Source organism: Cupressus sempervirens, chromosome 4 (assembly GCF_028749045.1).
Source record: "Cupressus sempervirens isolate cs-2001-9-10 chromosome 4, ASM2874904v1, whole genome shotgun sequence".
In the NCBI taxonomy this organism is placed as follows: Eukaryota; Viridiplantae; Streptophyta; class Pinopsida; order Cupressales; family Cupressaceae; genus Cupressus; species Cupressus sempervirens.
The window spans coordinates 479,203,099-479,230,259 of NC_143121.1; the positions used below are offsets into that span (position 1 = coordinate 479,203,099).

A 27,161-nucleotide genomic window follows, 5' to 3' on the forward strand; every position below is an offset into this window, starting at 1 on the left:
TTGGACCTTGTGAGCTTTGTGCCTACCACAAAAAGCTTTTGCAAACCGAGCCAAACCCTGAGCTCGTAGCCTTTTTGATTAACACAGATGTTGGTGGAAACTTTTAACAGGGAGGAATTGAAGTGTACAAATGTATACTTTGTGAACTTTGATGATTTTGAAGGTGAAACTCTGGTTTAGAGAAATCCTCGCAAGCTTGCAATTAGAGCTGCATGACAAAAGCTAGTTGTGGCTTGAAAGAAAAGCATGAATGCAAGCCCAATTCTGAAAAAACTAGGGAAGAGGTTGACATTGCAAATCAGGTTTTTATGGACAAATTTATTGATGATAAGGTTGCCAAACTTTTGATTAAGAACAAAGGAGTGATAGCACCAAGTTTCTCTGAAAAATGACTAGTGACAATAAAGTATTTTGTCTCCTCCCTCCTGTCTTCGGAGGTTCTCACATCCTGAGCTAAGAAGTGGAGAGGCAGGGAAATGGAAACTGAGTATTAGATTGATATCTTGAAGGACTGTGGAAGCTTTCCTTTATTGAATTGGAAAGATGCAATCTTTTGCCCGAGTCTCGTGGGCTTTTCTATCAGGATCTATGGATTTTTCTATAGCAAAACACATTTGATATGAATCAATCAGATTAAAGTAGCTTAAGAATTTTACTTTTATTCAAATAAAAAAGATTAGATAGATAGAGAGAAAGAGAGAGAGAGAGAGAGAGAGAGAGAGAGAGAGAGATCTGTATCTGGTTCAAACTAGTTCAGGTACAGTGTAATAACCCCAACCTAAAAAAAATTAACAAATTACTTGCAGATTTGAAATATTTTACGAACTCCATAAAATACTCAATTTTCTTCACAATTTTTCACAAGACAATGCATTTCCAACTTTGGCAATTTTGCTATGAAAATTTGGAAACTTCTTCAATCAAAATCTGATTATTTTACACTTTAATATAGCAAAATCATTTGACAAACTTGCTCATAATGAACAGAGAAAGGCTTAAAGTAACAATATTGTCATTACTAATGTTATAGCATTGACAGCCCAGTTTAAGCAGTTTGTTTTACAAATGAGAGATGAATCTCTAGAGTTGAATAGACTGAAACACACCAAGATATGCTGCAACGACAGCGAAATCAACTTCACCAACAATAATTTGAAACAGTTACCAAAATAACACTGCAAACTTGAAAGCCTGTATTCACCACTTTGAACATTTTTGTACTTGTTTTCTTGTTCTATAATAATTCTCCAACATTGTAAAAAGGCACTGAAGGAACAAAATGGTTCACAAAATGCCAATAGACAAAAAATTAACAGCAACAGCAAGATTTTTAAAAGCCACATAACTTGCAAAATCTACTACCAACTAGATGACTTCAATGCCCTAGGTTTGCCAGTTTTTACACTGGATTATAAAATTTCACTTTCCAACTTCAGAGGCGATGTGGAAACTCTTGGGAACCAAAAGCATTGCTTTACAGCACTCACAACAGAAAACTAAACCTCATCAAAATCTGGAAATAATAAACATCAAAAGCATGTGAAAATATTGGAAACAAATACTTAATACTCAAAAAACAACAAATCATTCCAGTAAGCTTTTGTACAACCTTCAAATAAGATAGCTCTCTAGAGTCAAAGGGGCTACCTCCTATGACTCCTAAAAGTAAAACCAATGGGGTTTCATCCTCTGATCTCCATCACCCAAGGATTTTTGTTCTCAGATATCCTTATGAATAGAAGTTCAAATAATTTCATAGAAAGATGAACCATGTTTACTGCATAGATTAATTAAGAAACAGACAATGAATACGAACATGAACAGCAAACAGCAGAACTCTTATTATTATTCGCATATGCCCACAGTACATTATACTTCGATGATATCATATCATGATAAGATGAATACAATGCTTCCCGAAGGGGTTATAAATACTTTCCGAAGAACTTTCCCGAAGGAGTCCGTTGGCCACATACATGTTGTTACATAAAAACCTTTCCGAAGGGATCCGTCGGCTGATACACAATTTCCTTTCCGAAGGAACCCGTCAGCTGATACACAATTTCCTTTCCGAAGGGACCCGTCGGCTGATATACAATTTCTACCGATGACATCATCCCCCCCAAAAAAGAAAAGTCGTTTCCTGACGACTACAGAACAAAACTCAAACAACTAATACAACAATATTGATCTGCCATATTACTTTCACATTCATCCCGTTGCATCTATAGCCTTTGCTAACACAATACTGACTCCTCAAGCTGACCTTGATAGCCACCTGTGCTGCTTCCTCTGCTTCCAACTCCTCGGAACCTTGAGCCAAGTGTCGCTGCACTGCCTCCAACTGGATGATCAGCTCCTCCCGAGCTCTCTACGCATCCACCAAGACAGCCTCACGGCCAACACCTACTCTCAGTGCCTCTGGTAGACAGACACTCCATGCCTGCAGCAACTCCAAGTCTTCACAACTGGTCAGACTCCCACGACTGGGGGTCCAGGGGGCAACGCCCCCGGCAGGGTCGAGGGGCAGTGCCCCGGAGACCAAATTAGCACTTCGCAACCCACACAAAAATGCACGAAACACACCATTTCTGTCATTTTTTGCCGATTCTACACTCTTTCTGGCAATCGCTGATGCTTCCCCTTCCCTATGGCATCATCTGATACTCATTCTGAGCAACTTGATTCTGTCGTCGTTTTTTTTTTTTTTTTTTTTAGAAAACCTCCTGTCACCCTTCTGTGATGAAATCCGTACGCAAAAACCCCACTCTTTAGAATTTGTAATCTTGCAATGCAAATCCGTACACATGATATGCTTGAAAAATCTGTACAATCACATCGCATTTTCAATTGCAATTTTCGTGTGCTGCTTTCTTTTAAAAATCCGTACAGAAAAATGGCTCTAAAATCCGTATGCTTAATAGATTTGCTTGAAAATCCAAACGAAACACAAGCTTAAAACAAGCCGTACGGTATCTTCCTCCAAAAATCCGTACAGCAGCCTCTTGAGAACTCGTACAATTAATTTATTTGGAAAGCCATACACCATCCTTCAGACATTGAAAACCGTACGGCAGTCCTTTTTACTGTGAAATCCGTACGGTGGCAATAAAATCCGTACTTTGGCAGTGAAATCCGTACGCTAGCAATGAAATCCGTACGTTAGCAATGAAATCCGTACGGTGGCAATGAAATCCGTACTCCAAACATGAGATCTGTACATTCTTAAAAAATCGTACTGCAATTTGGATTGTTTGGAAAACCGTATGCCCTCCTTCAGATATGAAAAAAATCGTACTTCCTTTTCCCTTCAGACGAAAACCCCGTACAGTGCTGTCTCCTGCAATTATGGAACTGTACGGTACTTTCCAAAACCCGTACGGTACTTCCCAGAAACTGTACGGTGCTTCCCAAAAACCGTACGGTGCTTTCCAGAAACCGTACGGTGCTTTACTTCACTTTTTTTTTTTTTTAAAAAACTATGTACAATATTTACATATGTACAGTACTTACAGTCTTCTTCTCTCAGTTGTTCGTCCATGGAGGTGCGTTACTTCTTTCATGGCAGACATTCAACTTCGACCTATTCACTATGTTGGCAACTTCCTTTCCGTCTAGCATCCATTGTTTTACTGCTCCATTGTCACCCACTTCCCGAATTTGATATGGTCCGACCCACTTAACTCTGAACTTGCCTGGGTTGATCTCATTCCGTCCATCATACCTCAACGCCAACTGTCCTGGTTGAAACCTGCTACGCCTGTCTGTGTCATCTCCATATCGCCTAGTTTGTTCCCGAAGCTCCGTACCATGGACTTCGTCAACTACCCCTTTTGTCCGTCAATAACACTTTCACTCTATATTGCTACAACTTTTATTGAACCCTTCCTCTTTGTTGCCTGTGCAGACCGTATCGTGTGTCTTCCTTGCCGTCCGTACCTTTCTGCTATATCTGTGGTTTGACATAATACTTTCTTCCTGCGCAGTTGTATAGTAGAATCTTTCCTTCTTTTGGATTTGTACTGTATGTTCTGTCCTTCAGCTTCAGTCATATCCGCATTTCCTTCTTCGGCTTCTCTGTGTTGCTTCGAACATTCATTTCTTCCTTCGGCTTCTCCATGTTCCTTCAGACATTCATTTCCTCCGTCGGCTTCTCTGTGTTTCTTCGGACAGTCATTTCCTCCTTTGGCTTCTCTGTGTTCCTTCGGACATTCATTTCCTTCTTCTTTCTTACCTTCGTCAATCCTTAGCATATTACAACTTGGAAAGAGCTCGTAATCCTCTATCTGCCAGTGGTAAAGACCATTTACTGAATCCAGATTGTCATCTCCTTCCAATCGTAGGACTCCCTCCTGATCGAGTTCCATAATTTGCCTCCTCTCATCGTCTTCTCCTTCAGAATCCGATGATAGAGCTTCTTCTCCAACCATTTGAGTGTGCAGATCGATTACATACTTCCGGCCTTTGCTTTCGAGTGATAAAGTATTTTTCTTCCAATCATGCTTTGCCTTGGCTTGTATCAGCCACCCCCGGCCCAGAATGGCATCATATCCTCTCCGCTTCAGTGGGATTACGACAAAGTCCAACAAGAATGGCTGTGTTCCAATCATCACTGGTTGTGCTGTCAGGACTCCTAATGGCTTGATTCCATGTTGATCGGCCGTTAGCAGCTGGAATGTAGGCGGCCATAATGTCGGCTGTCCCAACTTTTTCCAAGTGTCTTCAGGGAACACATTGACACCAGACCCTCCGTCCACAATTGTTTCTGTCAATACAGTCCCGAGAATTCCCATTTCGACGACTGTTGGATGGCGTCCGGATGAGAGGGCTAACAACATCGAATCTTCTGCACTTGCACCACTTTCCTTCTCCTTTTTGTCCACTGTACTTGCTCCACTTTCCTGCTTCCTTCCATGTTCTCCTGGTAGTTGAGCAGCGGGAACAATGTTTGTGAGTGTCGATCGGAGCTGAGGCATAGTGAGCAATAGATCACTTATCTTGACAGGTATCTCGGCTTGCAAAATTTGCCGGACAATGTTCTGTTCTGCGCAGTTTCGTACAGAAGTACTCGGCGTGTCCTTCAGGTGTGCCGTTTTTGCCTGTGTTGCTTTCTGGATCTCTATTCGTGCTTCTTCCAGTCTCTTCTTTTCTTCCGCCGGGTCGGGGTACACTTTCGCTTGTTTCCGTGTGATGGCCAAAACCTCTTCTTCGTCCGTCCTGACGGTGATCAAGTTTACTCCCGACTTCGGACACCTAGCATCTTCATGATCACCAGGTCCACACCATCTGCATAACAACTTCGGTGTGTTTGCCGTTGTACACTCTCGGGCGAAGTGACCCCACAAATTGCATGCGCGGCATTGAACAATTGGCCGACCATTCGCATCATACTGAATTCGACTCCTTCCGCCTGTACTGTTGTTGCTGCTATTGTTGTTATTTTGACTGTGCCGGTTGTTTCTGTATCCACCCGATGTGGCACCTACCGTACTGGTGTTCCCGTTCGCTCCTGACGGGGATGCCTCCTATGACAGGAACACTTGCTGCGGTGTCCTTGTTTTTAAATTGAAAGGGCACTCCTTTACCGAGTGTCCCAAGATCTGACAGATTTCACAAAATTGATCTTTCGGGCAAGATCCCTTCGTATGGCCTTCTTTCTTACATTCCGTGCACCACAGGTCATTGCCCTTAGTTTCCTTGTTCATGTTTTTGAATTCCTTCATCATCCGCATCATGTCCTTCGGGAGGGAACGAACCTTCTTGTTGCTTCCTTCGTCATCGCTGCTATCATCTCCTGAGGATGCATCGTCATCTGAATCGGACGAGCTGGTCTTCTTCTTCTTCTTTATCTTCTGGTCACTTTCGTTCATTGCCCGATTGTACGCTTCATTTTATGTGGATGGTGGCACGATCTTCATCTTCTTCCGCAGCTTCGGGTGAAGGCCTTCAATGAACCATCTTTTCTGGAGCCCATCTGCCGGTTTATTCTCCATTTTACTGATTAAGTCCTTCAACCTCCTGGCAAAGACCCGTACAGTTTCATTCTTCTTTTGCTTGGTATTTAATATCTCTGCGACAATTTCATTATCATCACGCAAAAGTTGAAATTCTGCGATGAACTCCTTAATGTTATCCCAACTATTTAATTTCTGTGGATCGGCATCAGTAAACCAATCAATTGCAACACCCCGTAGGGTAGCAGGAAATTGTCGGATCCATTCGTTTGTATCTGTTATGCCATTTGCCCTCCAGATCGTTTCACATGTTTTACAATGTCGAATGGGATCAGCTACTTCATCACCATCAAATTTAGGCAATTTTTCCTTCGGACCTGCCATTATCACTGTATGTCGAGGGTTTTGTTGTGTACCTGCGCTGTTTTGCACTCCCGCGCTGTTTTGAGCACCCGTGCTGTTCTGAGCTCCCGTGCTGTTTTGAACACTCGCGTTGCTTTGCACACCCGCGCTGTTTTGGACACCCGCGCTATTCTGGACACCCGCGCTGTTCTGTACACCCGCGTTGTTTTCTGCTTCCGCGCTGTTTTCAACACCCGCGCTGTTTTCTGCTTCCGCACTGTTTTCAACACCCGCGTTGTTTTGGACTTCTGCGCTGTTTGGTGAAGAAGAGGGTTTGTCAACCGAAGCTGTCCGTTCCGGAAGTATATCTCGGACGAAGAGGTCACTCCACGCTCGTGCTCCTTCGGCACTTCGAGCCGTGCGAGTCGATCTCCTTCCGTCAGGATTCTCTTCCCGTGGCGTATGCAGGTTTAGAAACTCCTCCCCCGCTTCTTCCACCAAATCAAGCCGTTGTCAAGTCTCCTTCAACAATCCTTCCGTGCTCTTGTTTCCGTCGAAAATCTTCTGAAACCTCCTTCGACGCTCTATCTGTTGAGCCAAAATTAAATTTTCCTGCGCAACGCATATGTCATCTTTTTCCTTCAGCTTACTCTTATCTTTGTTCAACTGATTCGGCATTTAATTCATATCCGCCTGCCTGCGTGCCAGATCCATCGGGCAACGGCGCCAAATGTTTACCGCATAGATTAATTAAGAAACAGACAATGAATACGAACATGAACAGCAAACAACAGAACTCTTATTATTATTCGCATATGCCCACAGTACATTATAGTTCGATGATATCATATCATGATAAGATGAATACAATGCTTCCCGAGGGGGTTATAAATACTTTTCAAAGAACTTTCCCGAAGGAGTCCGTTGGCCACATACATGTCGTTACATAAAAACCTTTCCGAAGGGATCCGTCGGCTGATACACAATTTCCTTTCCAAAGGAACCCGTCAGCTGATACACAATTTCCTTTCCGAAGGGACCCGTCGGCTGATACACAATTTCTACCGAAGGGACCCGTCGGCTGATACACAATTTCCTTTCCGAAGGGACCCGTCGGCCGATACACAATTTCTATTGACGACAAACCACACAAGGGCCCAACAACATAAATCGTGCTAGAAAAAGAAAATTAAATAGATACCTGTAGCTCAGTTTGGCCACTCAAAAATACCAATTCTCATCTTGAGAAAATAAAATAAAATGAAATTTCTTTTACTACTCACCATAACTGCTGGCTAAAATTAGATTGTACTACCCAAATCCACCTGTCATAAGATAGCTCCAGAAATGGCATACAACTTATAATAATCTGCCTTGAGGGTTACAAAGGCTTCGTGAAGATTCTCACTCACCGATTTCAATTGTAATGTTTAATCGATTAAGGAAAATAAGTTCTCTCAAACTCACAATCAAATTTTCAATAAACTGTTTAATATTTTCATACCTTAGCCCTCTGGAAATAAGGAAATCACCTCCTATGGGTAACAATTAGAAAGGGGCCCAGTAATACTTTTTTTCATAGCTAGTGACTAAGTAAGGACTCATCTTCAGCAATGTGAAGGGTTAGGGAGAGGGGAGATTTTAACAGATTCTCTTTTGAAATTTTTATCCAATTTCTGAAATAATATGTTTAAGTGGAATATAAATTAAGCATCTACTACTAAATTTCCATACACCTGACATTCAAGCTATGAATCATGAACTTTCAAAGTGTATGCCTCTTAAAATGGTTAGAAATTATGATACCAAAAAAGTGATATTGGCCAAATTTGCATTCCTTTAACTACCAAGATTGTTCTTATCAATGTATTCATGATTTGGTAGCTTGCAATATTTCTTTTTTTCTCTTACCTAAAAGAAACTGCATTTTTGTTCAGGCAATTATTGTTTCTTGCTGTGGCTGTTTCCATGGTCGCACTTTGGGCGTAATATCAATGAGTTGTGACAATGAAGCTACCCGGGGGTTTGGGCCATTCATCCCTGGTAATCTTAAAGTGGACTTTGGAGATGCCCCTGCCCTTGAAACTATTTTTGAAGGTATTCATTTAAGTACATTTCTTAAAGAAAACAGTTATTTTTCCTTATGTTTGCTGATTTAATTTCTCACATCTTGTATTTCTTTGATGCTTAACAAGGTGTATTTTCATTATCCTTCTGGAATAATTTGATTTTTAATTTTAGCATTTCTGGTTGAAATGCAGCTCATGGTGATAAGATTGCTGGATTTCTCTTTGAACCCATTCAAGGAGAAGCAGGAGTATGTGTATACTTAATTTCTTCTTTGAAATAGTATATTAAAATTAAAATTTCAGCTAAAAAGGGGGTGATATTCCAAATAAGACATTTATTGAATGAAGATAACAGTTATTTGCATCTGGGACGGTTTCACCAAAATCACGTTTATAATTGGATAAATGTTGGGCCTAGTTTATGAAGATCTAGTCATATTGATAAAATATCTCCTGCATTCAGTTTGCATAACTTACATCATTGTTCATGTCAAAAATTCAAGACTAACATTGTCATATCTATAATTGAGATAGTTCTTGAATCCCAAACAGTTGCACTTATTGCTGAATGAAAAAAATGTTAGGATTTAAATTCCTTTATGTTCAATAACTTATAATTTTTGTTTTTGATGCCATCAATATCCTAACTCATGGCTTCAACATTTTACATAACAAATATGATTAATTAAAGTATATTTAACAATGAAAAACAAACCACGGAATGAATGGATCATTGATATCCTTAGTAGAAAAACAAAATAAAAATATAAGGGGACATCCATGTTCCATGATCTGTAAGAAACTTCAAATGTTGAATCTTGAGCCAGGAAATGATAAAACGATTCACTTTGATAAATGAAGACTTAACAGTGATATAAATCATAAATTGACATACGGAAAGCTATTAACTCATCTTGAGCATACAATGCTCGGTTCTCTTCCTTTGTGTGCATAAACCATTGTTGAATTAGACTTGGCAGGCTGATTACTTGTTAGGCTTAGTTTTTAAGGGGTAAAAACTTGCACTAAGGTTTTCAAGCCTTACCAGAAGTTGCATCCAGTTCACGGAAATCAAACATGCTGCTGAGGTATATCATATGTATGCATCTCTTTTATCAATTTGCACTAATCTAGGGTTCCAATGTGAGACTCCTGAAAGAGTGCAGATTGATTTTTGCAAGTCAAAATCATGAATTCAAAAAGAAAGCTGATGAGAGAAATTAAGCAGGTTCAAGCATTATCTTGGGAGAGTTAGCTAAAAGTTGTGGTATTGGTTATCCTAGAGGACAGCTGTAGTGATGTTTTAAGTAAACTAGAATAACTATTGCAAAGAGAAGTCTTCAAGGTATTTTACAGAAGATTGATGATGAAATGAAGAATATTGCATTTCATTTCCCAATAGCTTATTTTGATTCGTAGAAACAATAAGAAAGGTAACAATATTCATCTGTATGTAGAAAAAACACAACCAAAGATCTCACGGATCAACAATATGGTAATCAAATACATGAAAAGCTGCCAAGGATAGATAATAATGTTTTCCCTAATGGTTAACAAAACTAAATGCATATAGAAGGAATGGTACTTAACACAAAATGGAAGTAAAGAATAGTCATATTATATTCATTGCTTAGTCACTGTACACAGTAGTATTCCACATCAACTTGTCTCAATAAAAGGGAATAATGTTTACATATAGTGTCCGAGGGGTTGCGAGGCAAACTGTCACGAGTGTGTAACTCCCTCGGATGTGCCAACCGTCTAACTACCCAATATCCCGACAACATCATCCCCCCCCAAAAGAAAAGTCATCTCTTGACGACTTGCAATCTCACAAAATGGGAGATAATGAACTAAATACATCAAAATAGAGACTAAGGGGGAGGTTGCGTCCCTGGATTGTCCAGCAACCGATGCAGCTCATAGACCCGATCCATCCAAATGCGCAAATCCTTTTGTGTCCTTGTGTTGACCTCCGCAACCTCCTTCAGTAGAAGTGTTGCCTCCATGGCTTGTGCTTGAGCCTCGTGTAGCTCCTTTTCAGCTTTTTCTTTGTCTTGCAAGAGCGCTGTTCGCTCTATTGCCCATACTGCCTATCGGCTAGCTAGTTCAGCGGTTAGCTCCTCTTGAGCCTTTGCCTCCACCTCGCTGGACCTCGCGGCTGCAACTCTTTCTGCCTCTCTATCAGCCTCTGCACGCCGTTGAGCATAATAGGCGTCTTTATACGCCACTACTATCTCATGTGCAAGCTTCTTCGTGGTTGTGTTGCATGGTCGCAAACTCGGGTTTTGTAGCCCAATCTGCCAACATCTCTAGTGTCTCCATGACTGGCCACCCTCTTGCCTCAAAGCAAGAGCAATAATGCTTGGGACAGCCCCTTTGGATATAGGATCTGATCAACTGCAATTCTTTTCTATGGGTCAAGGTATGTTGTCCAATGATTTGACCTCTCTCCAGCACATCCTCCAGAGCCTTAATGTACGCCATGGTTCTCTCCACATTTGACCCATAGTCTAGCCCATCCTCAGTATCGACATTTTGCTCCGTATCCATCTCTGTCCCTTCTGTGGCAACAATTTCCACCTTTGGTGCAACCCCCTCATCTCTGGGCACATCCTTGAACTGTGGTACCCTCTACTCCTGTGGTGTTGGAATGACAGATACTCCAGTCAAGACCTCTCATCGTCTCGAGGATTGGATGGAGGGATCGACATCTGTAGGAGTGAGTCGGAACTGCTGTCTTAAGAACAAATTGGCTCGATCCATCACCTCAACACCCTTGATCTCTGGCTGGGCCACATTCATGGGTTCGACCAACAAGGATGAAGCTAGAGTAATGACAGCCTTTGTGCCAATTACCTCAAGTCGAACTTGAGGCTTCGGTAATCCACTCTCATCTGGCTTTGGCGCTTGGTGCATCTCCATGACCTCGTCGATTGGAACTGCAGCTACTAGCTCTGGGGTAATTGAATCCACGAAAATGTCCACTACTTGAGTTCCCTCAGGGGTGGCTAGCTGTGATGGCTCCTCTACAACCTCCATTTGGGAAGATACTACTACTGTGGTTTTTGTCATGGCCGGGGGTGGTGTCATAACAATGGGCGTATGCCTTTGGCCGAATGGTAGAATAGGAGGCATGGAAGTGATGGCTATCAAATGCACTGAAGTAGGCAACTGAGGAGTGAAAAGTGTCGTAGGTGGGGACTCCGCATCTATCTCATCGTTCCCAACCTTAGCTGAAATACTATCTCCCTTCGAAGAAGTCCCACCACCCTCAGTGGTGATGGAACTCTAAAATTTTGAAAAGTTTTAGAGTCCAAAATCCAAGCTAAAGGGAGAATCTTTAGATTTTACACGCTACTTATATTCAAATAATGTGTGTCAAGACACTAAAAGTTGTGATCAAGAGAACGTGGAAATTCATGATGAAGAATTGTCATTAATGTTAGAATTGTGTGTTCAAATACAACAACCATAAATAGTGTCACTAATATTTACATGAAGAGGCTACTGCCACAGATATGTTGTTTCATGACTACAATTTTATCTTTGGTGGATGACGGGTCAATAGTGCTTCATAGCTGGATAAGTTTATAGTAATTGCAAGTTTCACAATGAATGAAACCATTCTACAGTTAGCCTTCCTAGTTTTGGTGTACGCTGGTACTATTTGGTGTAGAAAGGGAACATTAGCATACAAAATGAGTTAGTCTGTGATATGTCAAATCCACGCCACACAATATGGAGTATGTTGACAAGCATCATCAAATGAAATATCCTTATTGAGTAGCGTTGAATGTCACAGAAGATGACGGAATGGATACATAGCACAAAGCCAAACAACACCTACAATGAAGAATAGCTTGAGACAATATAAAGCTACACAGGAAGTCATTAGCCAATGAAAAGGTATATGAGGAAAATTGCACTAAGAGACAATCCTTGTTAGAAGCCATATAAACAATGTTCAACAGAAGACGGGACCTCGACCAAGGAATACAAATAGCCTTCAATATCAAAAGGATATAAAATGAGAATCATTGCAAAATAGTGAAAGTCATTTCCAGCATCAACGACATAGAATATGATCACCAATATGTCTACAGTAGGGGTTGAGTATAAAAGACATCTCCATGATTTAGCGGCAATTTAAAATGAGTGAGCATCTTCATCTCCAAATACGAATGGACAGAGTAGCCAGTATAAAATAATTGTGGCATTGTCTGTGGGGAAATAGATGAAAATACTTTATGCCGGAAAGTATGGAGTGAATTGCAAACATCTATCAGAAAGCTCTATTCACTGTTCTCACCCAACCTCCCCATTCACTTCTCGGCAGCCAAAAGCACACAGCGATGGGCATCCCGACTGCACACTGAAGACAAACTTATTGAAACCAATAATGGAGAAGACTGTCGAAAACTTTCCCATGCCCTTGGTTCAAAGACGAAGTCTAGAATGAAGCATATACTTTAGAAAGACAAATACATGAGTAAAATTAAATAAGACATAGAGCCCTACAAAGTTAATGAGAGGATTAATATTATAAGCTGAAAACCTCAAGAACAAATTATGACACACCAATAATTAAAATTATTAAAGGTTCTAATTTTAAGAAAATGTGCAATTAGAAAGTTGAATAATATTTTAAGAAATATGACTTTACATTTGAAAAGTCACACTCTCTAAAACACAAGCCTATATATATGAGATTTATTTGGAGGAGAGACACAAGAAGTAAGATTCAAAGACATTCATATTCTGGGGAGAAAGTAGTTATATTATTTTGTATGGAGGGGTAAGGAGCTATATTATGACTTTATAATATAGATTCAATTATTTTATTTTTATAATAAAATAAAAAGTCTTTTATTTATTTTTAAATGGCATGGAGATTTAAACTGCAGATGAATCGTTCTTTGTAATTATTTTTTGAAATTCTATATACAATTTAAATATCGGATAAGTAGACATGGTCATTTAACATCTTGAATGTGATCATCACAAATATTGTGAAATATATAGTTGTTTACGTATGTCTCCAGTTTGTCTCCCTACTAGAGGAGTTAAAGTTCAATCTGGACTAATTTAAGATTGCATAAATATTTGATCTGTCACATCTTGATTATTTAATTGTTGGCAGTAAAGTGCATAAGAAGTTTATAAAGTTGTACATGAAAATTCACTGAAGTTGACTCTATTGCCCGGATGAGTAGAGGCATTGGTCTTTTTATTATTGAAGTCAAAAAATCTATAACTTCCTTCTTACAAGCATCAAATTTACTATTATTCAATTATACAAAACATCCAACCATTATCCAACACCCAATTTTCATTTTAATTGAGTTCAAGAACCTTGCTGGCTAGAGAACTCCAGAAGTTTAAATTCACTATAGAAAAGCCTTGAACTAGACAGTTAGCATTTGAGGTGAAGGTTTACCCATCTGGGTGTAGCGGAGCCTGAAGTGTAGGGGAATCGAGAAGTATTCCCGTTCGTTGGCTAGAACTAATTGAGAAGTCCTATTGGAGAAGTGGCAGGCTCTTGGATTTCTAATTTGCGGTTTTGGGAACCAACAAGTGGTATCCTCTCGATCGCTATCAGTGTCACCATAGTCCAATTCTTGCATCACCCTCTTTTGGCCAACTATCGTGCCACTTGGTTCAAATGTCGCCAGTAAAATATGAGAGACTCATCCTTTGCCAGCTTGCCTTTTAGCGAAACCTCTAACACGTCTGCTAGAATTTGATAAAGTGTGGCCTCCAAAAAAATCCGATCGCATGTTGTGGCATATTAAAAGTTCGATGTTGTAACGTCATGAACTCCTCCATGCGTTCCGCCAAGACAGATGCCTAGTCATATACCACCCCATTCATGAAACTATCTGAGGTAAAGCAATATTGGAAGACCTACCGTGATTTTTATAAATCATATCTCTCAAAATAAGGTCCATAGATATCAACCAGAACTTTTTGAATAGACTCACCATACATGAAACAATGTCATCAAGGTCCCAGCTTATTATTGTAGGACCTTGGCAGGTCAACCTCTTTATTGGACTCATGTGACAATAAAATGGGACCCTTTGCAGAACACAGTGGAATCCAATGTACAATTACAAGTGTAGACTTTTGGAGGAACTTTGATAGAACCTCAAATCTTTTTTCCTCTAGAAAAGAGCTTAATTTTATCTGTCCATAAGAAAGGTTCTTTTACAAGGTCCTGTTGATGTGAGTTTTGTTCCACTACAACCTATAGAATCAAACGCTCAATGTCTGTATATAAAACACCAAATACTCAATCTTTTCTTGAATAAGGTAATTTCTCATGCTAAGCTTGCAATGTAAGATCATAAATGACTTAAAGTTTCCTTCAATTGTGTAATCGCTCAATGAAATAGTGTGATTTGCTGGAATCATTAAGGGGACTTAAGTTGTTCATTCAATGGATATAAACTTGATTTCTATAGATTGGGCTTCACAATGTGCAATAAAAATACAGTTTTGATTTGCCAATTCTTGAACTTAACTTTACGACTACTTGTAACTATGAATGCAAGTATGGATGAACTTGGACTCTATTAGATGCAATCTTGTCAGCAACTCCACCCACCTAGTGCAAGCTTCTAAGGTAGATTCAAATGGTTTTCAAATCAACATCTCCTCTTCAATCTCATCAATGGATGCAAACTAAAGATTGAATATCAATTGAAATTAAGTACTTTCAATCACTCGCTAACCACATAAGGCCTTCTTACAATCAGCAAGAGGCCAGTGGCCTAATTAATGTTGGATTCAAGCAAATAAACATCCACAATTTCTTTCATCCAACTAAACTATTTCTAAACAACATGAAATGAAATCTACTTTGAGGGATTAAAGAAATCACCTAACACTTCAAAGCAACATTATGTAATCCACCACAAAGACCAACAATGAATCATCAATTAGGTTGATAGCATTATGACAACAATTTCAGTAAGCCTTTCCCTTAGCTAACCTAATCTAATCTAATCTTCTACTACTTACAAATGAGAAGGCCATTACCTTTTATAGTTACTCAATTTCAATGAAGGGCCAAAATCAATTCAAGATCAAGAGGCAAGATTTATCCCTACAAATGCTAATTAAGGTTGCCACTCTATCAAGCAATTACATGAAGGCAGCACCTTTTGGGCTGATAATAAAATTACAATGCTTTTGATGACCAATGAGAAGATTGTACACTTGGTTGGCATGGTATAATTGAAACATGTGGGACTGGAATTTCTTGATTGGTAGAAGACAAGTAGGTGCCACCTCATCATCCTAATCATGTAGACTTGATCAATCTTTTGGTGAAGAGAAAATATCTATTGATACTCAATATTATCAAACCTTTGAATTTGATGGCATATTCCCAAATTGCTTCGTCTTCTCTAATCTTCATCTTCTAGAAATTTTCTCATTGCTTTGTCTTGGACTTGCACTTGCATCTTTGTGAACTTGATCTTCATCTTCAAATTTGTTGTCTGCAACCTGATTTGAAGCCTTTGAGCCTTGAGTTTGCCTTCCTGTAGCTTGCTTGGAGTTCTTGAGTTTGATCTCATCACTTGAAGTTCTAAACATTTCCTTGCTTCCTCCTTCAACAATTTTCCCTGCAAAACAAGAGAAAAAAGGTATCAAGATTATGAAATGACACTCAAACCTGAATTAAATCTTAAAATCTTCATGAAACATTGAAATGTAATCATATTAGCATCAGCAAGAAAGGATTTTCAGAATAAGCTCTACTAAACAGAGATAATAGAAACTATCTATTATCGTAATATGTTCTTCCAGATAGGCGGAGATTTGGGTGGCTAGAGGATTTCAGAGTGGGGCAGATGGTCAAGGATTATCCTTGGGGAATGGTGAATTCTGCCATCCCTCAAGGAATTTCTTCACTTTTCAACTTGACTTCTTCAAAGCTTTTCCACAAATTATGCCCCCATCCCTTTTCATTTTCAGATCTTTACACATTATTTTAAACATCTTACATCTCTTCATTCAATATCAAGGTGAAAATCAGGCCATCACGAGGATTTTATTCATTCAAACTTCTTCTCTTTGACTCACTTGGAAATCGAAGGCCAGTTTTCTTAGCCTCAAGGCAGCCTCTAGGCCCTCCCTACCTCTTTCCCCCCCCCCCCACCCGCCCCCCCAAAAAAAAAAAAAACAATTCCGCAAATCTGAATGTTGTCCCCAAACTTGCTCAGTTCGGCCACACTCAATTCCTCTCATGCTTCATTCTATCCTCCACACTCCTGGTGGCCAAAGGCAAGCTATCAAACTCCATCCTTCCAATGGTGGGAATTTGGTGATGCTAGAGGATTAAGAATCCTAGGTAGAGGGTGGATTCCGCCCCTATCTGAGGAATTCGTCATCCATAATTTCACTTGTACTGCACTAAGTCATCAAAAGATGTTCCAGATTGCCTATGTCTAGAGTGCAGAAAACGTGAGTATCTGAGGATTCAGAATCCTGGGAAGGCAGAGAATTCCGCTGCTTCCCAAGGATTTCCTCTTGCTTTGCCACACTCAATCAGCCACCCCAACTTTCATTACTTAAAACGTAATGCATACATCCTTATTTTAGGTGCTTAGATAGTTGTTTTTCCCTTGGATTCATTCCCAGTTGCCCCAAAGCTTTGGTGATCAGTTTGGAAGCGGAGAACTCAGCTTTTGGAGGATTAAGAATCTTAGGTAAGGGGCAGATTCCTCCCCTACCTGAGGATTTTTTTGCATCATCCCACAACTTCCGCTCTCAAACTTATTAATGCACTCTCACCTCATTTCAAACGGGACCACTGTTGGAAATATTCAAGATATGACAGGTTACTGAGAGGGGAGAGGTGAATCAGTAACTTCAAAACTTTAAAACAATTCAGCATTTTAATCATATATACTATTCACCATTCATTCATCTAATCTACTGCATATATGAGAGATCAAACATCCATAACACATGTACACAATGATTTGGTAACCCATAAACCTTCCAAATAGAAAGTAAAACTAGGGTGAGGATGATACCCACAAAACTTCAATACTGCCGTATAAAGTTGGCCTGTTAAGGCTTACATTGACCACTTCTGGTGATTTGCCCTGTTAGGAGCACAAAGGACTGCTAGGTCCACCTTGTTAGAGGATTTACAAACATACACTGAAGTATGCACTCTGTTAGGAGATTTATACAACGATTGTTAAGTCTACCTTGTTAAAGGATTTACAAAACTGATTGACCTGTTAGGATGAAACAGTGGATCTACTTACAAACTTGATTGCTGATTAGATCCTTGAAGTATAGATCACCTCTTGTGACTGATGAATCTTTACTGCTCCTTGTAGACCTTGCTGAATATTCTGCTTTGCTGCTGATTCGCATTTATTCTTCTCAAAGCATTACATGTCCATTTCTTGATACTCTCATGCATACATTGTAAATGATATAATACATTACATATATATCATTCCAATAATTATAATTGCAAGGTCGGCTAAAACACAAGTGAACAAAACATTACTGAGCTGGCCCAAATAGTAAATAACTCGGGTTCACTGAACTGACTCGGTGACCTTCTGATACTCGGTGTCCACTGCATTACTCGGCATCATCATGCACTCGGTAGAAGTGAAGGCTCAGTCCATACTAATCACTCGATGTAGTTCTGAACTCGGTAACCACTGGTGACTCGGTAGATGTAGTGTTACTCGGTAAGAACTGAATCCTTCGTTTACCTTGATTTCACTCGGTAGACACTACACTTTCATCACTCGGTAAACATTACACTTCCATCACTCGGTAAACATTACACTTTCATTACTCGGTAAACATTACACTTTCATCACTCGGTAAACATTACACTTCCATCACTCGGTAAACATTACACTTTCATTACTCGGTAAACATTACACTTTCATCACTCGGTAAACATTGCAACTTCCAATGCTAGGTTTACACTGGATTCCCATGACACAGTCTAACTGCTTGGTAGATACTGAGATGCTCGGTGTAAACTGTGAAGCTCGGTGAGTGTAGGAAACTGAGTGCTAAGCTCGGTAGCTATACTGATATAGATAAGTGTTGTCACTAATGGCAATAATAACTTAATGCCAACAATTTCTTCATTTTGGTTTCAAGGTGAGTTTGTATTTAGTCTAATCAGATTTCGGTATGATTAAGTTTGATTCTATGCTCTGATTTCATATTTTCTCACTCTGATTTACATTTTTCTCTTTAAGATTTTGACCCTTAAACTATGCCAAAATTGTCCCAAATGACCTTGAGGTTTGCAGCTAGGTGGAAATCGAGGGTAGACTAGGACTATAAGTCTTGGGATAGGACAGAGTTCCCAGTGGCGAGAGGACTTCACTCATTTATGTCTCATTTTCACTTTTCCTTAAGGACCTTGACCTCTAAACTCACTAAGATTGCACCTAGCCGACTCAAGAATTGACCTACAAATTGAATTAGAATAGGAAGCCAGGACTTTAGACTCTAGGAAGAGGGCAGAGTTTGGGGTAGCGGGAGGATAATGGAATCCTCAGGGCCTGGCATAATCCACCAGCCCCTGAGGATTTTCCTCTGCTGCCCAAACTTACTGAATTTTACCTTTCTCTCAACGTCCCCGCGCTCATGGTGAACTTGCAAGGGATGACACGCCTATTGATTTGACTTGGTCAGATTAATCTCTAACGCCCTCATCTACCCATCTTAATCATGCACACAATGCCCAAGCTAAAGCCCCAGAGGACTTAGATGATTTTGAGTGTTATCTCCTCTTTAGATCTCGTCAAACTCAAGCTTACTTCCCTCTAGGACCTGGAGGCTCAAATATCCACAAGCTGTGACCCCTAAGGTCACTAAGAGCATCTAAGACTACTACTAGAGAAAAAGGTGGGGTCCCCATTTGCACTAGGGTGATGGTGCAAGAACCTCAGAACAGGTTCCCTAGGGTTTCAATCTCAACAGGAGACAATGGCACATCAAGATGTTCTTTGTCAACCTTTCTAAATTTCAATCAATTCATTCCCAGCTTGCAAAAGAGTGGAAATATATCTCATCAAGCTTATTCTTCTCAGCCCTCCTAAGTTTTTTAAATTTCCATGAATTCATTTTCCAGCTCACAATTGAGTAGAAATGTATCTCGTCAACTTTATTAAGTGTCTACCAAAGCTAGGACTGTGGACGGACATAAGAGAATAAGTCTCTTCTATGCATGCGATAACTTCTACTATGCACTCAAAGAACTTATCTTCTTCTCAGCTTCCATTTTTTCCCAGAACTCCGCCCATCTTGTGTGTTTCCAAGACCACAACGCAAGAAGTATACTAATACTTCCACCTAAATTCTCCAATGCTGCTCAAAAGAAGGAAGATTGAGAGTCTTACACTATTGAAATTTGAAATTGAAGAAAAGAAGACGAGAAGATATTCCACCTCAGCTCTATTCTTGAGCTTCTTTCTTATTTCTCCAAACCATCGTGCAAATGCATGAATAATGAATTCAAAACCGTTGACCACTAAACTAATCTCCCTAGACACGAAATTCTCTATCACCTCCGTTCCCTTCCTTTCAGTGGCATGACACGACACAAAACTCATGCCACTCTTCATCGTGCTTGGTGGAAGAGTATTCACGGTATTAGTGAGGTTCTGAAATCCAATAATTTTAAGCAGCTTCCTTGCCAGCTTCAAACTACAATTATTTTTTAATTAATTCCATGTAGTATAAGGCTGAGGTTTAAAGGTGACGCCCCAATAATAATTTAAAGATGCAAGGCTTACGCAATTAAGCGGACCGTGAAATATGATAGGCCCTCGATTTGAATAGGAATTCATAGTTATAACAAATGTTAAAGCTGTGAAGAGTAAATAATTACGCTTAGTATAATTTATGAATGGTAGTGTCGTCATTATTATTTAAAGTTTATATATTAATATAAATTGACATTTATATACATTCGTAATATCTTATCAAAGGTATGTGTGCGACTAAGTGTCGCAAATAGGTTACCTGAGCAAGGTGCAAGTCAGAACAATTACTAATCTTACAACTGAGAGACATCGAACAACTCTTGCCTAAGATCCTAGTGGACACTAGGCCTTCTAGGTTACACTTGCCCTTTGCTAGACAGTTCTTACCAGTTTCCCTGAAATCTTACGTCCACTGATCATAACTATATCTCATCCTCTTTTCCCGGTGATATCTTCTCCCCCCTTCTTTGGAGGCCGAAACAATCCTGCATCCATTTGTCCAAAACAAAGGTAGTCAGTCCGAAATCATGGCATTATAATATCATTAAATATGCATAATGTAAGATAAACAATTACATTTATTCCAGATACGCTTGATATTCGTCATGACATTCTATATATGCAATTTGAATAAAATGCACCATGAAAATAAGAATAAAAACAGTTACCATCTTGGGTATATATAATTTTAAACTTCTAACATCTGAAACTATCTAGGGCAGAAATTAAACAAAATAATGGTCAATATATACCAGAAAGCATCCAGGGCATCAATCAAAACCAAAGTATCGAATATGAGTAATCCGGAGGGATGTGACATTCTTGGATTGTGGCCGTGTTGATTTGGTAAAAAGAGCTTGTTGAAAGCAGTGCTCCACGAAGCTTTGGGACCGGGGAACCAAGGGCCTAAGGGTTGGGTGGGTGCTGATATAGTACTTGAGAAACTAATAAGAAAAAGATGTATAAGAATTACATTTCAAATGAAAATTTGATAAATTAGTAAAATAGTAAAATTGAAAATACTAAACAGTTTTAAAAAAAATTCTTTAAAATTAAAATTTGACAAATGAAAATGTCAAGTTGGAGATTTCTATTGGATTGAAAATATGATAGGATGATTACAATAAGTAGCATGATATCAAAATTTGTACAAAATGCTAAAATGTAGTGAAGGAGGCCTCTAATTATCCAATCATCATTAAAAACTACTGGTCTCCTCATGGTCAATCTCTTCTAAATCAACACCAACCAGTGCCGTATCTGAAGCAGTAGCATCCTCATCAACTTGTATTGGCTCCTTCGTCTCGACATCCCATTGTGCTGCTGGACTCTCTTTGTACACACGTCTTATCCTAAAACAAAATGAACAATGAACATCGGATTTCAAAGCAAAAACCCAACGATAGAAGGGGTGTAGAGAACGTTTTGTTTCCCTGCGGGCTGGAAGTGACGGTTAAAGGTTACGTGTCTGATTTTCTTTTTCATTTATAAAGATGAAGTGAAAAGAGAGAATGAAAATAATCACCATTAAAAGAAAAACACCCTTTTATTCTCTAGAAACTCTAATTAATATATATTTAAAGTCTTCTACGACCCCAGGATGGGAGACTTCCTGGTGTCCCCGGTGTCTGAATCTGAAGAAAAAGGGGTAGAGTCTGGAATGGTGATATTGAACTTTGGTTCATATTAGAGTTAAAAGGCAGCCAGAATGACACGTTTGAGATTTTCTCCATAGAATGAGTCACTTCATGGACCGGATCCATGATAAATGAACAATATATTGCTAAAAAATGATAAGAAATGGACAAAAATTGGCACGTGGAGGAATTGACTGTAAGGATCTTAGCTTTTATTTATTTTGAAAATTGCATTCTCCAAGGAAAATTTGTATATGGGGTTTAGGGCTCTGCAACGTCAGCTCTGGGGGATGAAGCCTCGCTTTTCATGTTAGGAATATGATAACATATGGAAGTAGCTGTGTGAAACATTTTCTTGTAATGTCCAGTTGAATCTGTAATATGATAATACCAAAGCTGTACTTGCCTAAGCTCTGTTTTTTCTCTCACATTTCTGCTGCCTTGCGCCAACATGTTTTTTTGGTTCTGTACAGGTTATTCTTCCACCAGAGGGCTATATCCAATCGGTCAGGGAACTTTGCTCAAAATACAACGTTTTGATGATTGCTGATGAAATACAAACTGGCATAGCTCGGACAGGAAAGTTATTAGCATGTGATTGGGAGTCTGTCCGGCCTGACGTAGTGGTAAGCTTTTTATTATTTATATATCAATTTGATCAACAGAATTTTCTACTCCATGTTTTCCCTTTTTTTCTAATATAGCTGTGCCTTGTACAAATAATTTCTGTGTACAGATTCTAGGGAAAGCATTGGGTGGAGGAGTGCTGCCAGTAAGTGCTGTGCTTGCTGACAAGGATGTGATGCTTTGCATAAGGCCCGGTGAACATGGAAGGTCTGATTTTCCCAGTCTGATATTTAATTATTTTACAACTACGAACGACCTTCACTGAGAAATTATTACAATAAAGGGAATCATTTAAAAAGATTCTGTATGGATGGGATTTTCATATATATCATTTAAAAATAGGATCTCTGAGATATTATCTATTTTTTTGGAATTTCTAATAATGGATGTAAATCAACTTTTCAAATACAGTACTTTTGGAGGAAACCCACTGGCAAGTGCTGTTGCTATAGCTGCACTCGAAGTTATTGTGGAGGAAAAACTGGCTGGGAGGTGTAAATTTCTGCTGCTAACTCAAATCTGTTTTGGATTTTATTGGATGAAATTTAGTTTTTAGAGACATTCAATATAAATAGACACAATGAACTTTATTTAACGCATGTATCGTGAGTACCATTATTATCCTTCTGCAAAGAGATCATCGGCTAAAAATTTACTTAAAAGAAATCTTCAGGGCTGCTGAGATGGGACAAGTCTTCAGGAACCAGTTCCTGGATCTTCGGCAGGTACACCCAGACATCATAAGGGAGGTCAGAGGACAGGGATTGCTAAATGCTGTGGAATTAAATGCAAAGGGATTATCTTCTGTTTCTGCTTTTGACATTTGTCAACAATTGAAGGAAAAGGGGATTCTAGCAAAGCCAACACATGACACTATTATCAGATTTTCTCCTCCTCTTACAATCAGGTTAGTGCCAATACATCATATTCAATTAAATTAAGCTGCCTAAAGTAGTGAGCCTTTTGAACTCATTATCACTGCAATGATATTAATCAATTCTGAACTCTTTTTATTTCAGGGTTAAAAATGTTTTGTTACCTAACTGTTTACTAGTTTTCCAAGGATTTATCCTAATTACATATATAGCTGGTATTTGTTCATGCTTTATAGCACATCCGCCATCTGGTTCTATTCAGATGAGGTTCTGTTTCGTCTTTCACAATTCGTTTGGTGCAGTTGCCATAAGTATATTCTGAGTAACTGGGTGAGGCATTATACAGTGTTAATCAATAACTAAGATAAATCTATTTTAGGGTTAAATATGTCTGTTAACCATATTCTCTCTTTTCTTTCCAAAGATTTTTTGATTCATGCTTTAAGTGTAGGTTTTAGCTGTGCATGGTTGATAGTATTTTGGTTGTCAACTCCATAGTTTCTTCATTGGGTTATGGTTCTTTTTTCATAATTGCGTTGATGCCATTGCCATCCATTCAATTCTCATTTTGATCTATTGGGCTTAAATATTTGTTATCAGATTAGAGGAACTGAGCGAGGCAGCAAAGGCTTTTAAGGAGGTTCTGGAGCATGATTTACCCAAGATGCGCCAACAATCACAGGGTTCTGCTACTGAGCACCCCCCTAGCGCGTGTGATCGTTGTGGCCGGCATAAATACTAGGATATCAGCAAGAAATCTTTGAAGAGTAATCAAAATATTTTCCAGAGTATAAATAATATCTTCGGAGCAAGCTATTTGTTTGTAATCTATAAATTAACACATGGGTGAGATGAAAATACTCTTATGGGTTTGGAATCTACCCTTTCTGTTCCATGTGGCATGGACTGTTATTACTAGTCCCTGCCCTTATGCGGGAGACTAATGTTTGCGCTTGACTTCCTCTGACTAATTCTCATTTCAAAACATCGTGTTTATCCTACGCTCGTCGATAATTTTGCTATGCTCGTCGATAATTTTGCTATTCCTAAAATGGGTTTTATTAAAATAATTTTTTATTTTATGGCTGGCTGCACCAATTTTTGACAATGATTTTTCTATTTTCATCTGATGAAAATCATTGAAAGTAGTGGGCATATTCTCCAATTTGATGAGCTGTTTCTTAAATGTAGACGTGTCTTTTCCAGGCTGCAGTAGGCTTTTCACTGGCGGTTTCCAAAGATACGATGCATTCCATTTCTAATGTTTACTGCTAGCTTTTGTATATATTATATTATTTTTTATCAATAGCGCATGACCGGACAGTTAGCAATATTAAACAATCCCAGTACCTCACATGTGCTTCCATATCTTGCATACATTCCTAATAGGGTTAGCCACATAATTACTTTCCTTAGACGACTGTACTGGATATACTCCTCTCTGAACATCTCATATTTGCAAAACATGATCTCCAAGGTTTTCTAACAGGGTTGCACGGACAGCAGCCTGGACGATACAATGATACACTTAGTGTGCTTGGTCTCTGCTTCGACATTTTGCATACACAATAGATTTCACATGCCTTGTCTCTATTTCCACATTTTTCTTACATGACTAGCAGAGGAGTTGCAACGATAATATGGCAATGCCTTGCAACAATAATGGGGCAAATGTCTAATTACTAGAAATTACATAAATAGTGATTTTTCTTTATGATGGCACTGTTGTCCTTGGTGGTTTTTGGCCCAGAGGTAAGTCCTCTTGCTAGGAGGCTGTAATTCTTGAATTTCAATGTCTTATTACAAAGAACTTGAATCTCCCTTTAATCCTTTTCAAGAACCCGGACTTACTGTATCGTTTTGTCTCTCTTCTCTAGCTAATATTTTCCTGTGAAGCTTTCTCAGGAGAACGGTTAGCCAGAGTTGATGTTGTTATCTTAGCAATCTTAGCAATGATCATTTTCTCGAATAGACTAGGGGTACTATTTTTGAAGGAGGCCATTATTTTGCATAGATGGCATTCGTGCTTACTAGCGCTGTTGTACAAGCAGCAACTTTCCTTTTATCCTTTCCTTTATGTCCACACCCTGATTCAAAAGCCCTATCCTAACATAGGCAGAGAGGATGCTAGCAAAGGTCATGGAATTTGGCTTTATACTTGAAAACTGCATTTGTTTGACAGTTTCAGAAGCCTTTGCAACAAATCCAATTGTGACATGTCCCAATCTTTCCAATCCATGTGAGCATTTGCATGTGCCTACTCATTTCTAGAAATAGATGGACACAAAATGAAACCCACAACCAAAAAAAAAAAGTTTTCCAAGAAAGTTGTATGAAGAAACTGAAGATAGGCTTCAAATATTTAGGATTTCTGAAGTTAAGTTCAGAAAGAGGGCTGGTGAAAGGGTGAAAGGGCTGAGTATTAGGGATTCATCGTACAAAGGGAAGCCTTGCTATTAGCCTTGAGAATGTCTAGCCTTTGTTCCATTTGAAGGCGTTAGTCGTGTGTACACATAGTGCTGCCATGCTCGTAGGATGTGTTTGATGAGAGCAAAAATGTTATAGCAGGGACTAAGAGAGGTGCCACTAATTTTAGTGTGTCCTTTGAGTGCGTACAAGTCTCTGGATTTGTGTTGAGGAGCAATCACAATAATGACAATCAAATAACAAACGATACAATTTAAAAAGGAACCATATGGCAGACTCCTCCTAGCACTTCTTACTCTTGAACTAGGGTTTTCTCAATCACTTGATTACACACATTTCCAATCCCAACTAACAACGGATTCACCTTCACATGTACATTGTTTAATGTCTCCAATCAACAAATAAACCCCTTGTTTGGGTAGTATCCCTATCTTGTTTAATTCTGCACGTGCTTGGTAAGTAATATATCATACATGTTAGAATAACTCTTTCCATGAGTATCAGGCCTTCATCCTCATGGAAAGATCTTCATTTCCTTAAAAACCTACTGCAGCAAATAAATAATTAAAAGAAATCTTCTGGTTCTGCAACAAGCGTAACAACAAACCTATAATAACATGAAACTTATCAACAAAGTATTTGGAATGATGAAGGAAACCTTATTAATGCACTCGTAGAGCCAACCAATCGGTTTGCAAACCTCAATATGGAATTTGAGTTGCAGAATATCTAAGTTTTAATATTGCTGTTCACTAGTCCGTACATACCAGTCTTTCAATATTTTTCGCTCCCCTTTACATCAGAGACTCTTTCCAATTTATAAGACATCCTATAATAACTGACTCCAACTAACTATCATCGTTGAGTTGGGTATTTTAAAATTATTACAAACTAAACTTCCCTCTAAACCAGCCGTTACCTTTTTTATTTAATGTTTGAACTTGAAAAATCATACAATTGTTTTATTAAACATTAAACTCATTTCTATACCTAAACCTATCTTGAAGACCTAATATTATTTTAGCATCATGATAGGTTCCAAGAATGCCCAATTGATTTGATGACCTTGTTTATACATTCCTTCCTTCTGATTTGTTTTGAGGATCTTCGTGGTCTTTATAATCTTCAACTGTGGCTTGAACATTTGAGGTGCTCTTGCACCATACTCCCCACCATAAAAAGAACTCTTGCCCCAAGAGTTGACTTGTGATCCATTGTTCCTTGCTCCCATCTGCTGCTGCTGAGGGGTGAAATTATTCCCCAAAGTGATATGCTCCTTCATCCTGGTTCCTGCAGTCACACACCAAGATTTAGATACATAAATATTTGGATTAGACTGTCCTCTTGCTTGATAGTATTGCAGCTGCACATTAGATTGCTGGAAAGTCTTTATTTGTCTCTGCTCTGTCACCATATCATCTTCATCTATCTGCCCTCTTAGAGGACACTTCATTGC

At 39.0% G+C, this 27,161-nt stretch overlaps 2 protein-coding genes across 2 annotated transcripts in view; one reads left to right on the top strand and one right to left on the bottom strand.

Annotated features, from left to right (window-relative positions):
- The window catches only part of DELTA-OAT (ornithine-delta-aminotransferase), a 64,991-nt gene extending 40,631 nt beyond the window's left edge, over positions 1-24,360 (top strand). The window contains exons 4-10 of the mRNA XM_089825587.1: positions 8,234-8,393; positions 8,558-8,613; positions 22,250-22,402; positions 22,513-22,610; positions 22,815-22,895; positions 23,077-23,310; positions 23,879-24,360. Of these exons, the coding sequence (XP_089681713.1) occupies positions 8,234-8,393; positions 8,558-8,613; positions 22,250-22,402; positions 22,513-22,610; positions 22,815-22,895; positions 23,077-23,310; positions 23,879-24,020 (924 nt within the window). The 3' untranslated portion in view covers positions 24,021-24,360. The remainder of the gene's footprint in view (positions 1-8,233; positions 8,394-8,557; positions 8,614-22,249; positions 22,403-22,512; positions 22,611-22,814; positions 22,896-23,076; positions 23,311-23,878) is intronic.
- On the bottom strand, positions 15,288-21,941 carry LOC149562041 (uncharacterized). The gene is made up of 4 exons (XM_089825588.1): positions 21,389-21,941; positions 20,892-21,083; positions 20,527-20,624; positions 15,288-15,999 (listed from the first exon to the last, which is right to left on the bottom strand). Exons 1-3 carry the CDS (start codon positions 21,448-21,450, stop codon positions 20,543-20,545), a joined length of 336 nt encoding a protein of 111 aa, XP_089681714.1. The 5' UTR covers positions 21,451-21,941; the 3' UTR covers positions 15,288-15,999; positions 20,527-20,542.
- Positions 24,361-27,161: the final 2,801 nt, after the last annotated feature.